The sequence below is a fragment of the Plecotus auritus genome (genome assembly GCF_963455305.1).
Source record: "Plecotus auritus genome assembly, chromosome: 5".
NCBI lineage: Eukaryota > Metazoa > Chordata > Mammalia > Chiroptera > Vespertilionidae > Plecotus > Plecotus auritus.
Window position 1 is genome coordinate 146,088,694 of NC_137776.1, and position 13,308 is coordinate 146,102,001.

General features: G+C 40.7%; 1 protein-coding gene across 15 annotated transcripts in view; it reads right to left on the reverse strand.

The window, feature by feature from the left end:
• PRUNE2 (prune homolog 2 with BCH domain) overlaps positions 1-13,308 on the reverse strand; it is a 216,543-nt gene that overhangs the window by 34,255 nt on the left and 168,980 nt on the right. For 14 of the 15 annotated variants that reach the window (XM_080667408.1, XM_080667412.1, XM_080667417.1 and 11 more), the window contains 2 exons: positions 6,586-6,665; positions 3,144-3,344 (listed from right to left, as the gene is read on the reverse strand). In XM_080667408.1, coding sequence (XP_080523534.1) covers positions 3,144-3,344; positions 6,586-6,665 — 281 coding nt within the window. The remainder of the gene's footprint in view (positions 1-3,143; positions 3,345-6,585; positions 6,666-13,308) is intronic. The other variant, XM_080667421.1, reaches the window with a different exon arrangement.

Consider the following 13,308-nt stretch of genomic DNA (forward strand, 5'->3'; position numbering starts at 1 on the left):
ACTGGCAGTAAGCGTTGGTCATTAGCTACTGTGAAAAACAGGCAATGACTTGAATGTCCTAAAGAACCCTCAGTCATGAAAATGGCTGAATAAAAGGGTGAGTAAATGTGAGGGGGTGCTGTCAGGGTTGGCTTCAGATATATGAGCCCAACTAAGTAAAAGACTCTCTCCTAGTCATTGTCAGTATGTTTATGAAAAAGCAGGATGGCCCAGGAGTCCAGGACAACAACTCGGGGCTTAAATGCTGGCTCTAACATTTACTAGCTGTGTGACCTTAGGTAAATTACTTAACCTCTCTGTGCCTCAGTGTTCTTATCTTAAAATAGGGAAATTCATAGCATTGACATGAGGATTAACATAGTTAATATTTATAAAGTAACTAGCACAGATTCTGGCACATAGTAAGCACTATGAAAGTATTCATTAAATAGAATAAATTACTGACCAAACACTTGGAATACTGTGCCTTAAAAACTCCAATTTTGTTTAGAATGTATATGCCCAGTTCCAAATGTTCACACAAGAAACCCAAAACACATGCAGCTTTTAAGCATTGATTTCATAATTTGGGACTAAAATGTATTCCATCCCTTTCAACACAATCAGCTATCCATGTCTACATGTTTATAAAATACAGCTATTCAGATAGACTTTGTGTTTTCAGTGTTGGATGTTTTTTGTTTAAAAGTGTCTAAACATTCCTCTTTCATCTGACAATCAGGGTGGACTTTAACATTCAAGTTATATTCAAATTCTGTCCTTTGAATTTAAGACCTAAAAGTAGGGTTGTGGCTGTTAAACTGGTTCTCTCAGCATAACTGTATTGACTAAAAAAAACTATGTCAGCAAGTGGCAGCTTTAATTACCAGTGTGTTCAGCCACTACCACTTTGCTTGGCAGTTTGACTATTTATAAAAATAAAAGCTTCAGATGTGGTGTGATATAGCTCCCCAGGGCAACAGGAAAGTGCAGGGGGAGAGGCAGGAGGAGCCCGCAGGGTCATGCCACAGCTGTCTTCTGTGGGATTGTAAATCAAGACATGATTCACATATGTGAGAATATCTTAGCAGGAAAAGGGCCGGGGCAGCTGGGGGTCGCTGGGATGGATGGAGTAGCTGGGGAAGAGCCTCTGAGATGGTAGAAAACAGTATGAATGGAAGCCCTTCTTTGGCCTCTTATTTGTGTATTTCAACCTATAGGGTCAAATGCCCAGACAACTATAGAAATTCAAAAGCATGACAAAAATGCAATATAAAAATCACTACTTAAAATAGCATAAACCGTAGAACTAGTAGTTTACCCACTTCCCTTTTTAATTTTTTATTTCTTTTTACTAGTGGCCCGGTGCATGAAATTCGTGCACATTGAAAGGGAATTAATTATAGGAAATATTTTAATATTGCTATTTGCCCTTTCTCTATAATAGAAGTGTCAGAGATGAAAGAAAATTAGTAAAATGTATATGAAAATCTCCCTCCTGTCAGAGTCTGGGCATGCTGCATAACCCAGAGTCAAGTCCCTGCCCACCTGCACGTGCCTCAAAATCGCGCTAGACCGAGACCCGGCCCCACCCCATTGGGTGAGACCCAGACCCAGCCCCAGCCGGCCCTATCCCTGTCAAGCCCCGCCAGGTGGGGGGCACAGCCTCAGGTCCCGCTGGGGGTGGGGGGGCCGCGGCCTTAGGTCCCCCGTCAAGCCCCGCCAGATGGGGATGCAGCGTCAGTCAGCATCAGTCACGTCCCCAGCTGGCTCCGGGTGGGGATGCAGCCTCTTGCTGATCGGTCGTTATGCATGAGGGCATGATGACCATTTGCATATTAGCCTTTTATTATTATAGATTATCAGCTTGAGGAGATAAAGCCTTCCACTCTGTGATGCCAAGGACTCAATCTGTTCTAGTCAGCCTTGTAGTCCCTGGTGGCTCAATGACCATTGGTTGAATTAATTCACTAATTTGATGAACTTCCTAATTATGTTCCCCTAGGAATGACACTGCTGGAATTAACATGGCTCTAAAAGTCAGGGCATCATTTAGTAATGGTATTTCAATTTTTTTTTAAGAGCAAAGGTATTTTATTTATTTATTTATTTACTTACTTACTTATCTACTTTAATTGAATTTATAAAAACTAACAAACAAAGTAGAAACATACTCTTGCCCTCTTCTACTTTTCCCCACCCCCCTTTCCCTCTGGTAATCATCATACTGTTGTCTGTGTCTATGAGGGTTTTTTTGTTTTGTTTTGTTTTGTTTTTGCTTAATCCCTTCACCTCTTTCACCCAGCCTCCCAACCCCTATTCCTTCTGACAGCTGTCAGTCTGTTTTCTATACCTATGAGTTTGTTTCTATTTTGTTTGTTAGTTTATTTTGTTCATTAGATTCCATAACAAACCCCATAGCATTGAGCAAGAGAAAGAATTAAAATGAGACTGATATTTGTATTAGGAGTGTCTGTGTATGATGTAGCAACTTTTTATTTTCTCCTTTTTTATTCTTCCCTCACCACAGCCTACTCCATTCATCCTTCCTGCCTACTTTATCGGCTGTATAACAATAAACATAATCAATTCCCTGCCCTCATGGATCAGATACTCTAGTGGGAAGAGAAAGACAATAAACATGTAGGCAATTAGTTAAATAACATGATTTCAATTAGTGATATGGAAAATAAAATGAGCACTAGGATAGTGACTGGATGGTGGGGGTGGGGATCTGAATAAAAAGAAGGGAGCAGCCATGTAAGAATCTGGGAGAAGAACATTTCAGAGAGTGGAAGCTTGTACAGAGAAATTGGTAATTCTCTGCTTCAAATTTTATCTTCCTTTCAGATTAAATTCTTCTTCTCTGCAAACCCAGCCCCAATTTTCTTACAATACAGCGTGTAACAGCCTTCCTCAATCCCAGTGCCTAGCATAGGGTCTGGAGTAGAGTAGGGGTTTAACAAAAGAGCAATGGCTATGCATGACCTTTGTCAAGCTCTAAACTGTCAATCACAGCCACCTATGAGCTGAGATATAAACAGAAGCTTCCAGAAATCACAGGAAAGAGCCAACAGCAACAAAATGGGAGGTTTGTTATTAATGCCACTGAGATAATCTTTCACTTTTCACATAACGTTGGCCTTGCCAACTTGGCAACTTACCATGCCCAGTGTACTCAAAAGAATCAGCTTCGTCAGGGGTGTCGAGTTCATCCACATTGATATCGATTTCATCTGGACTGTCCAGGTTATCATCTGAGAGAACAGACCCTTCACTCTGGTCTAGAGAAAGATTGATATTTGGGGCTGTGAGCTTGATTCTCTGAGGATGGGTGTCATTAAGATCCAGTGAATTGGGTGGTTCTAAAGAAGAAACAGAATAAACACATCAGGTATTAGACCATATACATGACTGCCAAGAGTGGGCATGGGACCCAATGGAAAAACACCTTTAAAGCCTTTTTAGCGAAGGTAGACCTGCTAAAAAAAACAATCCTTCTCTGTGATTTAGAACCCCCTTCTTGACCAGTGGCCTCAGTGCTGGCTTGTCTCAGCCCCATCAGCCCTGGCCATGTAGAAATAGGAAGTGGGAGCCATTGCTAAATTGGCAGAAAACTAGTTTTCAGAACTGCCCTGCTCAGATTTCAGAATTTAAAACCGATATAATATTAAATTTAATTTTATGGTGTGTGTTGTATAAGAAAGACAGTTAAGCTTATATATAACTGATCATGGTTCATGCATACTAATCCTATGGAATGGAGGCTAAGAACTTTTATCTGCTATATTGTTCACAGATAGCCCCCAAATACTTTTATTCAGCTTCTGATAATGCTGCAGATGATGTGCAATAATATTTCTTTGGCTGGCATTCTTTCTTTCTTTATTTTTAATAAAACTGAGGTATCCTCCCAGATTATTTTTTATTTTTATTGAGCAGTCATTACAGTACCTCTTATGCCAATACTAGAGGCCCGGTGCACAAAATTCGTGCATGGGGGTGTGTGTGTCCCTCAGCCCAGCCTGCACCCTCTCCAATCTGGGACCCCTCGAGGGATGTCCGACTGCCCGTTTACACCCGATCCCACTGGGCCTCACAATCCAGGACTGCTGGCTCCCAACTGCTCGCCTGCATACCTTCCTGATTGCTCCTAACCGCTTCTGCCTGCCAACCTGATCACCCCCTAACCACTCCCCTGCCAGCCTGATTGATGCCTAACTGCTCCCCTGCCAGCCTGGTCACCCCTAACTGCCCTCCCCTGCCAGCCTGGTCACCCCTAAATGCCCTCCCCTGCAGGCCTGGTCACCCCTAACTGCTCTCCCCTGCAGGCCTGGGTCCCTCCTAACTGCCTTTCCCTGCAGGCTTGATCGCCCCCAACTGCCCTCCCTTGCAGGCCTGGTCCCTCCCAACTGCCCTCCCCTGCTGGCCTGATCGCCCACAACTGCCCTCCCTTTAAGGCCTGGTCCCTCCCAACTGCCCTCCCTTGCTGGCCATCTTGTGGTGGCCATCTTGTGTCCACATGGGGGCAGGATCTTTGACCACATGGGGGCATCCATCTTGTGTGTTGGAGTGATGGTCAATCTGCATATTACTCTTTTATTAGATAGGATAGAGGCCTGGTGCACGGGTGGGGTCCAGCTGGTTTGCCCTGAAGGGTGTCCCAGATCAGGGTGGGGGTTCCCTTGGGGCGTGGGGCGGCCTGGGCGAGGGGCCTGTGGTGGTTTGCAGGCCGGCCACGCCCCCTGGTGACCCAAGCGGAGGCCCTGGTATCTGGGGTTTATTTATCTTCTACAATTGAAACTTTGTAGCCTGGAGCAGAGCCAAGCCTTCTGCTTGCTCCATGGCGGCAGCCTTTTTTGGGGGGACTTATGTATCTTCTATAATTGAAACTTTGTAGCCTTAAGCGGAGGCCTGGGTCAGCCAGGGTGTGTGGAAAGCTTGGCTTCCTCCATCACCGGGGGCAACCCTAGCCTCCTGCTCTTTCCAGCTCCGTGGCTGCTGCCATTTCTGTTTGGGTTTATGTAGCTTCTATCATTGAAACTTTGTAGCCTTGAGTGGAGGCCTAGGCTGGCAAGGGCAGGCAGAAAGCTTGGCTTCCTCCATTGCCAGGGAAACCCAAGCCTCCCTCCTGCTCTCTGTGGCCCTAGCCATCTTGGTTGGGTTTATTTGCATATTCTCTCTGACTGGCTGGTGGGCGTGGCTTGTGGGTGTAGCAGAGTGAGGGTTAATTTGCATATTACTCTTTTATTAGATAGGATTGTTTGTCATTGGTTCCCATACCTTAAGGGGATGGTCTTATGTTAAGTCTCCTGGAAGTAGCTGCTACATTTAATTGTAATATGTATATCTTGCCACTAATGTGTCATTCACTTAACAGAAGAAGAGCTGGAGAAGTAATTTTTAATCAAGTTGATCCTAATTAAATATTCCTAAAAATTGAAATTTCAGGCATCTCTTTCACAAAGTATTTTGAAGGCCATCTGGTATACCTCTCAATTCTGGAATTCAAATCTGGTCTTTTCATAAGGAAGTTAACACCGTTTTTTTGTTTTGTTTTGTGTTGTTTTTGCCATTAAGATGTTCTGTATAGAACATCACCCAAACTATGTTCTGTATAATGTTTTTATTATTTGAAAAAGTTTCTAGTGACCAATAAGTTTGAAAAACAATGGATTTCTATATTATAGAAATTCTCAGAACAGTACTATCCAGAAGAAATCTTTGTAATAATAGAAATGTTAAGGAATTGAAATAAACCTAGTGTAACTGAAGAACTGAACTTCTCCAATTTATTTTAACTTTAATTAATTTAAATAGCCACATATGCATAGGCCATGGACACAGACAATAGTGTGGTAAAAGTCTGGGGTGAGGTGTGGATTGGGTAGAGAGAGCAAAGAGGGGAGGGAGGAATTGGATCATCTGTAAAACTGTTAACAGTAAAAAAAAAATAGTCACATGACTAGTATTCTGAAGAATGTACTTAAATGCTTAGACAAAAAAAAAAAAAAAAAATTGACTCCCTTCTTCCTACTCCATTTCAGGCTTGGCTGATAAGGTCAGGATTCAGGATCTTGGTATGATCCTGAAGCTGGTACAGTTCAAAGAAGTGTCCTTAGTACAAAGTGGAAGTCATGTATATCGCAAAATATTAATTTAAAATTCCTTTTTGAATATGCCTTGGGTTGTACACCCCTAGAGTATAGGGTTTCTTTTTCTTTCTTTCTTTTTAATAACCAGGTTAGTGAGCCTTCTTGATATCACATTTCTAATTTTAAACATCCTCACACTTAAGTATAAAGTTGGTGAACTTAGATGTTAGTTAGAAATTGCTGTTATGATATACAGTAGCCAGTTATCACAGGAAGTGGAAACATTGCCAGATAAGGCCATGGCTCAGAATATAAAAGGTGGCCCACACTAGTGAGTATCAATATTCAAGTCAACCCTGAAATTAACCAAATTGAGCCTAACACCTTCTTCACACATATTTCCCCCCTCTTTCTTCACAAGTTGGAGGCATAGGAAGTGTTCTCTCACTGAATAATGAAAATGTTTGAATATAGAATAGCGCTGAAGAAAATAAACAAATGCTCCTCTCACCAGGCCTCATGTCTGCAGCACCAGGACTCAGCATTCCCTGCTCAAAGGGGATGTCCATTCCTACATCCTCTGGCAGTGGTCTGAAAGAAAGCAAAGAGTGTTCGAAGTTGTGTGGGGTATAATTTTCTTTGAAAGGGAAACACCGAGATTCCAGGATAGTATTTTTAATTCACGTGGAATGAATCAAGTACATGTACTGAATCCACTCTAAGTGGCCATAAATTAGAATGAAGACCTTCTCGGTTACTGTGAATGAGAACCATGGACACCAGTGTCACTCGGTGCATGTGGCCTGTCACTCCTCCTACCAGCTCACATAAGTAAACACACCCCAAGTAAAAAACTCAGAAACAGGAAAAGCAAAGCACTAATAAAGTATACTTAAGAGAGTATCTAATATATATTTTTCAATAAGAAAGGAATATATGTGCTTTGGAGTAAAGATGGAACTGACTTTGTATATATCTCTTCCTCTGTGTAAATTTGAGCAGATTCTTTAAACAAACATGGGCCGAGAAAAGTATACTCTGCTGGTCTCACTTCCTTTATTTGTAAAACTAGAGGCCGGGTGCACAAAATTCATGCACTCACGGGGGGGGGGGGGTGTCCCTCAGCGCAGCCTGAACCCTCTCGTAGTCCGGGACCCCTCGCTTGTTGCTCCTTACTGCTAGGCTCACTGCTCCTTAATGCTGCTGGAGGCGGGAGAGGCTCCCACCACCGCCACTGCGCTTGCCAGCCGTGAGCCCGGCTTCTGGCTGAGCAGTGATCCCCCTGTGGGAGCACACTGACCACCAGGGGGCAGCTCCTGTGTTGAGCGTCTGCCCCCTCGTGGTCAGTGAGCGTCATAGTGACCAGTCGTTCTGCTGTTCAGTTGATTTGCATATTAGCCTTTTATTATATAGGATAGGGATACTAGTATAACACCTACCTCATGAGTTGTCGAAAAGATTAAGCAATGAAGTAAAGTACCTAAAATTCCTAAGAAGGTATCAACCAATGTTATTTTCTTTAATTCTTTAAAATTTAAAAATTCATTGTGAATTACATATTGGTGAATATGGTTCCAGTCATGAGTTACCATCTCTTCTCTCTAATCAATGCCAAGCCCAGGGCCATTTATATTAGCCCACTTGGTAGGACAAGTGTAGGGGAATAAAAAAATACTGAGGAAAACTGTGACAAATTTATATGCTCTTGTAGGAAACTGACCACACTTCAGTCAATTCCTCTTGACTTATTTTCATCTCCCATCCCTCATTCAGTAAATCCTCATTTATCACGGTAATGTATTTATCTTCTTGGTGGCTTCCATATAACTTCACTCATCCAGGGTGAATCCTTGTGATGTAGACACTAATGCAAATTTAACCATGATAAATCTTACTGTTAAGTTCTAAATTTAGTCCCTCTCTTCCTCTTATTGAGCCTTCTCTCTACTTCAATCTGGGTCTATCAAACATTTGGAGTTTGCTTATGTAGATGATCAAACTCTCCAGGATCTAAGTCAAAATCCTAATTGTCAATAACACTCTGATGAAAACAAAACTCTGCACCTCTAGTGATAAATGTACTTCTTCATTTATTCAACAAATATGTATTGAGTGTCTACTATGTGCTGAGGATATAGAGGAACAAGAGAGACCAGCCTCACTCTTGTGGTGGAGATGGGACAATGGGATTAAAATAATGATGACAATCACCAATAACTTAATGCTGTTCCTCAGAGTGAAGTAAATGCCTGTGTCCTCACCCATCAACCCCACAGACCCCTTCAAAAACACAACCTCGGGGGCTTTCTTTCTTAGTACGTTTGCTGTGACTTCTACCATGTGTGTTCTCTAAAATGAAGCCTACACCCTAACAGAAAAACAGAGAGCAAGAGATTGGTGTGTGAATCAAAGGCAATAATGTATTGGCAGGAAAAAGATAATCTGTGCCAAACACAGACACATCACACGGGGTGGCAGCAGACCAAGCTGTCTGTTGGTAGAGGTGGGAGTGGTGAGAGAAAAAAAAAAAAAAAAAAGGCCTACACTAGGCCCCAGCTGGGAAAGTCCTGGGACCCAGAGAGGTGGATGTCTGGGTTTCCCATGTTATTCTTTACAATGATCCTTGTCATCTGAAGTTTTCTGTGTATTCTTCTTGACATTGACCCTGCACTGCAGTACCTATAAAGTGGCCAAAGGCTGCTGTTGAGAGCAGCTGGATTCAAATCTTAGTCTGTCACTTGTCATATGGCAAGTTATTCAGTTTGCTCACCAATAAAAGAAGGATGTGCAATGCCTGAAAATAACACCGAAAGAATAAAAATGTTTTCTATTGTTGTAGTTCAGTGGTCGGCAAACTCATTAATCAACAGAGCCAAATATCAACAGTACAACGATTGAAATTTCTTTTGAGAGCCAAATTTTTGAAACTTAAACTTCTTCTAACGCCACTTCTTCAAAATAGACTCGCCCAGGCTGTGGTATTTTGTGGAAGAGCCACACTCAAGGGGCCAAAGAGCCGCATGTGGCTCGCGAGCCGCAGTTTGCCGACCACTGTTGTAGTTCTTTTGCCATCTATTATAGTTGCCTTCTCCAGTAGCCTTGAAACTTCATGAGGACAGAAACTATGTCTGTCTTCTTTACTGTTATTACTCCAGCACCTGGTAGAAGTAAAACCCTGATAAATACTAAATTATCGAGGTTAAAATACCCGAAATGTACAAATACATTATTTTCTGCCTACGAGTCAACCTAAAAAAAAAAAAAAAAAAGATAGCATACCACTCACTAATGGCCTGACAGAGTCCATAAGCGTACTGACCTTAACTGCAAAATAAATATAAAGGTTTTTTTAAATAGATAGTATCAGTCTTAAATTTTTGTAGGTTTTATTACTGTTTGTAAATTATGGGCAACATCATGGAATAATTGAAAGAGTCCTAGATATGAGGTTATAGTTCCACTGTTAGTACTGATAATCTAATTAACTCTGAGGAAGTTAGCTGACTATCTTTGTGATTTTAAATGGTGATAATAAATATCTAACATCACAGTGACTGTGGAGAATATAAAATGAATGAAAGTATTCTGTAAATTATAAAGCATTGAATAAACTTAAGGTATTACCTCCCCTCATTTTTAACATAATAGCAAAATCAGAGATTTAACTGAAGTATGTGTCATGGTTGGACAAAACATAATTAAAGTTGCTATAATTTTAGTACTAACCCAGGTAAGGGAAAATTTCAGTACCGCAAGCACAGATCCCCACAGAGCCTGTAAGTGCCACGGAACCTTAGTGAGTAGAGCTCTTGTCTCTCAATATTTCTTTGTAACACAGAGCAGAGACCCTGTCAAGAAGGTGCTAGAAAGCCAGATGTGGCCTATGTGGGGGAAGGTAAACACTGAAGGCTGTGATCAGGGGGGTGATCAGAGCAGAGGCACTCTCTCAAACTTGTGGATATTGCAGACATTTTAGGAAACCCCAGGGACAGAGAGGGAAAGCTGAACCCAGGTTGCACGGATTGTAAATACTTCAGCCACATTCGCACATCAGGTCCATAAATATTTGTAGAAACGAACTGGTCAAACAGAGTACATGGTGATTGAACAGAATGGAGGTTTACAATTGGTAATGGAAGCCTCTTGGGATCAGTTAGGTAACAAATCAGTCCAGTGTGAAGGGACGTTCTTCCTTATCAAGCCATAGCAACTACTTAATTTGGGGTTTTCTGTGTACAGACTGGAGCTAGCTACCAAAGCTGCTGAGGGAGTTGTAAACATACTAGTGTGACTCTACTAGGGCTGAGCTCCCAAACAGATGCTCAACTCCAGGTCTCCATCTAGAGGATGGATCCAGAACTGTCGTTTACTGAATGGTTTCTAAATCATTGGGAACCAATTATTTCATCAACTATTTCTGGGTCTTGGCCTTTGGGTAAAATTATACTTTCCTGCTCTCCTGTGAAATTAGGGCTACCACATGAGTTGCTTTGACAAATTAAATGAGAATGGGAGTGGTAGGTATCAATTCTGGTCAGAAGAATTAGGAGCAAGTGCCTTGGGGGCCACAGAGAGGCTCTGGCAGGCTGTAGCCCAGTTACGGTGAGGCGCTGAGGCCCCTGACTAAAGCTTGCTGTATATGTGAACAAGAAAGGAATTTTTGTTGTGTTTTTCCCTGAGATGGGTTTCTTTGTTACCACCTCTTAATCTTTACTGCTTGTTTCGAAGGGAATATCTGATTCATACTGTTATCCTAACCTGGATAACCTATTTCCCACATTCTCAGCCTAGGGTCATGTTGATGGTACACATCTTCTTGTCTGTGTTGCTAAAGCATGAAAGAACATTTAAAAAAAATGGTGACAAAAGTTAGGAAGGGCATCAAATACTCTTTGTTATTCCATAAACATGAATATTAATATATTACCTTTATGGTTTTCTTATAACTATCTAGCACTTATAAATTTAATATTTTTCTTTAAATTGACTTATTTTAACTAAATAGATTTATCTTGAAAGGAATGCTTGTATCACTAATATTATGGAAGTTAGAATCACTTGCCTAAAATATGCATATAAATGAAATATAATAAAAATAAAACAATGCTATTACATTCTCTTACTCTGAGACTTTCTCTCTTTGCTAAAAAGTGTCTGGCTGGGTATAATGCCAGGTAACATCATAAATACAAAGAAATGCCGTATAAGATAGAACACACAAAAAGCATTTAATACATTTCCAAATTTGAAAACAACAACAAGGGAAATACTCAGATGCCAGAAATAAAGAGTTATTCTAGAAAGCTGATGAGAAGGTAGCCCACGGGTTTTGGACTGGACACAGGCCTTAGGATAAGTGATCTCCAGGTACTAGAAGAAAGGCCGAGATGTGAACTTTTTAAATGAGGCCTTGAACCTTCAAGAACTGCCTCCTTAATAAAAGGGGATGAGAACAAACCCTACCCTTTGGCCTTGGGAAGCCTAGTCTGCTTGAAATCTTGGGTGGAAAAGAAAACAACCCATGAGAATTGGAGACACTAACAGTTTGCCAAGCATGTCTTAATTTATATCACCTGAATGATGCAGGAAACCCAAGTCAAGAAATTAAAATGGAAATTCATCTAGGACCACTGAAGACCTAGACCTAGCCTAGGGTTCCAGAAGAATCAAATGTGACCACTTGGTAGTGCTACTTTTACAACCTAGGATTCACTGGGAATCTACCTAGGGCTGTGGTTGGCAAACTGCGGCTCGCGAGCCACATGCGGCTCTTTGGCCCCTTGAGTGTGGCTCTTCCACAAAATACCATGGCCTGGGCGAGTCTATTTTGAACAAGTGGCATTAGAAGTTTAAGTTTAAAAAATTTGGCTCTCAAAAGAAATTTCAATCGTTGTACTGTTGATATTTGGCTCTGTTGATTAATGAGTTTGCCGACCACTGACCTAGGGGAAAGAAAAAACTCTCCGAAAGATAAGCTCATACCAAAATACCCACCCCCCCAAAAAAAGACTATACGCTACACTAGAAAAGAAACACTATGAGAGATTGCCAGCGGATACCATAAACAGAAGGATTAATAATAAAAGTCCTAAAAAAACAACAACAACAATATGAAAGAGGTTGTAATGATTAAAGAGTAATTTTTAAACCTTTGTTGTGATAAAGCAGTGAGATTTGGGTTGTTTGTCTAAGCAGGTAGGGTTACCTACTCTGAGTAGCCATGCTGCTTAAAATAGGGACATCTAAAAATAATAATGTAGAAGTGTTGGCAATAAAGTGATATAAAAAGATATATCAGGAATACTAACCACAGGAAATTTAGTACCAACAACATTAAAGTCAAATAAAAAAAAAACTTTAGTCAGAAAAGCATTTTAATGATAAGTTATTATTTTATGATAAAAAGACTAATTGAGAAGATGTAATAATCCAGAGCCAATATGCTTTTAACAGCATAGCTTAAAAATGAAACAAAAACTGGATATAAATTATAAAGAGAAATTAATTCCATGAGAAATAATTTGAATATACTTCTTAAGAATTTATAAATCAACCTGAAAAAATACATAAGACTATAGAAGACCTAAACAATGTAATGATATAACTTGATCTATTGGACAGATTTGCACTCAATAAAAATACACAATTTTTTTCAGACTCACAAAAAAACAACAACTAAATAGAATGTCTCATGAAACACTAAAAGTCAGTATTCTCAGACTTCAGGGCCATATATGTAGAAATCAATCACTAACAAACAATTTGAAAACTGAAAAACACACTTATAAGTAACTGAACAATAAAGTCCTACATATAAAAACTTGTGAAAGCAGCTGGAGAAATTTCTAGGGAAAAATAGCCTTAAATTCAGATATGAGGAAATAATGGACTCAATTAACTAAGGGTTCAACTCGACACAGGAAGCTGGAAAAACTATGCCCTTATGTGAAGCAATGTTATTTAATCACGAACACCACCAAGCAGGGGAAAGGTGACGTAACTGGAATTCTCCAATTTGAGAATGGGTCCTATGTGCATGAGTAGAGTTTGTGTTTCGGGTACTTATGCTTCTTAATAAGGAGGCCAGCACCCAGTAGCAGGGCAGTCCTGACACCACAGAGTGAAGGACCACAAATGCAAAACTTTTAGACACAGTTAAATGCACCTTCTTGCCTTTAGTCCAGGTACAGAGGTAAGCACATTCCACATTTTACATCCTTCCAGCATTTCTGAA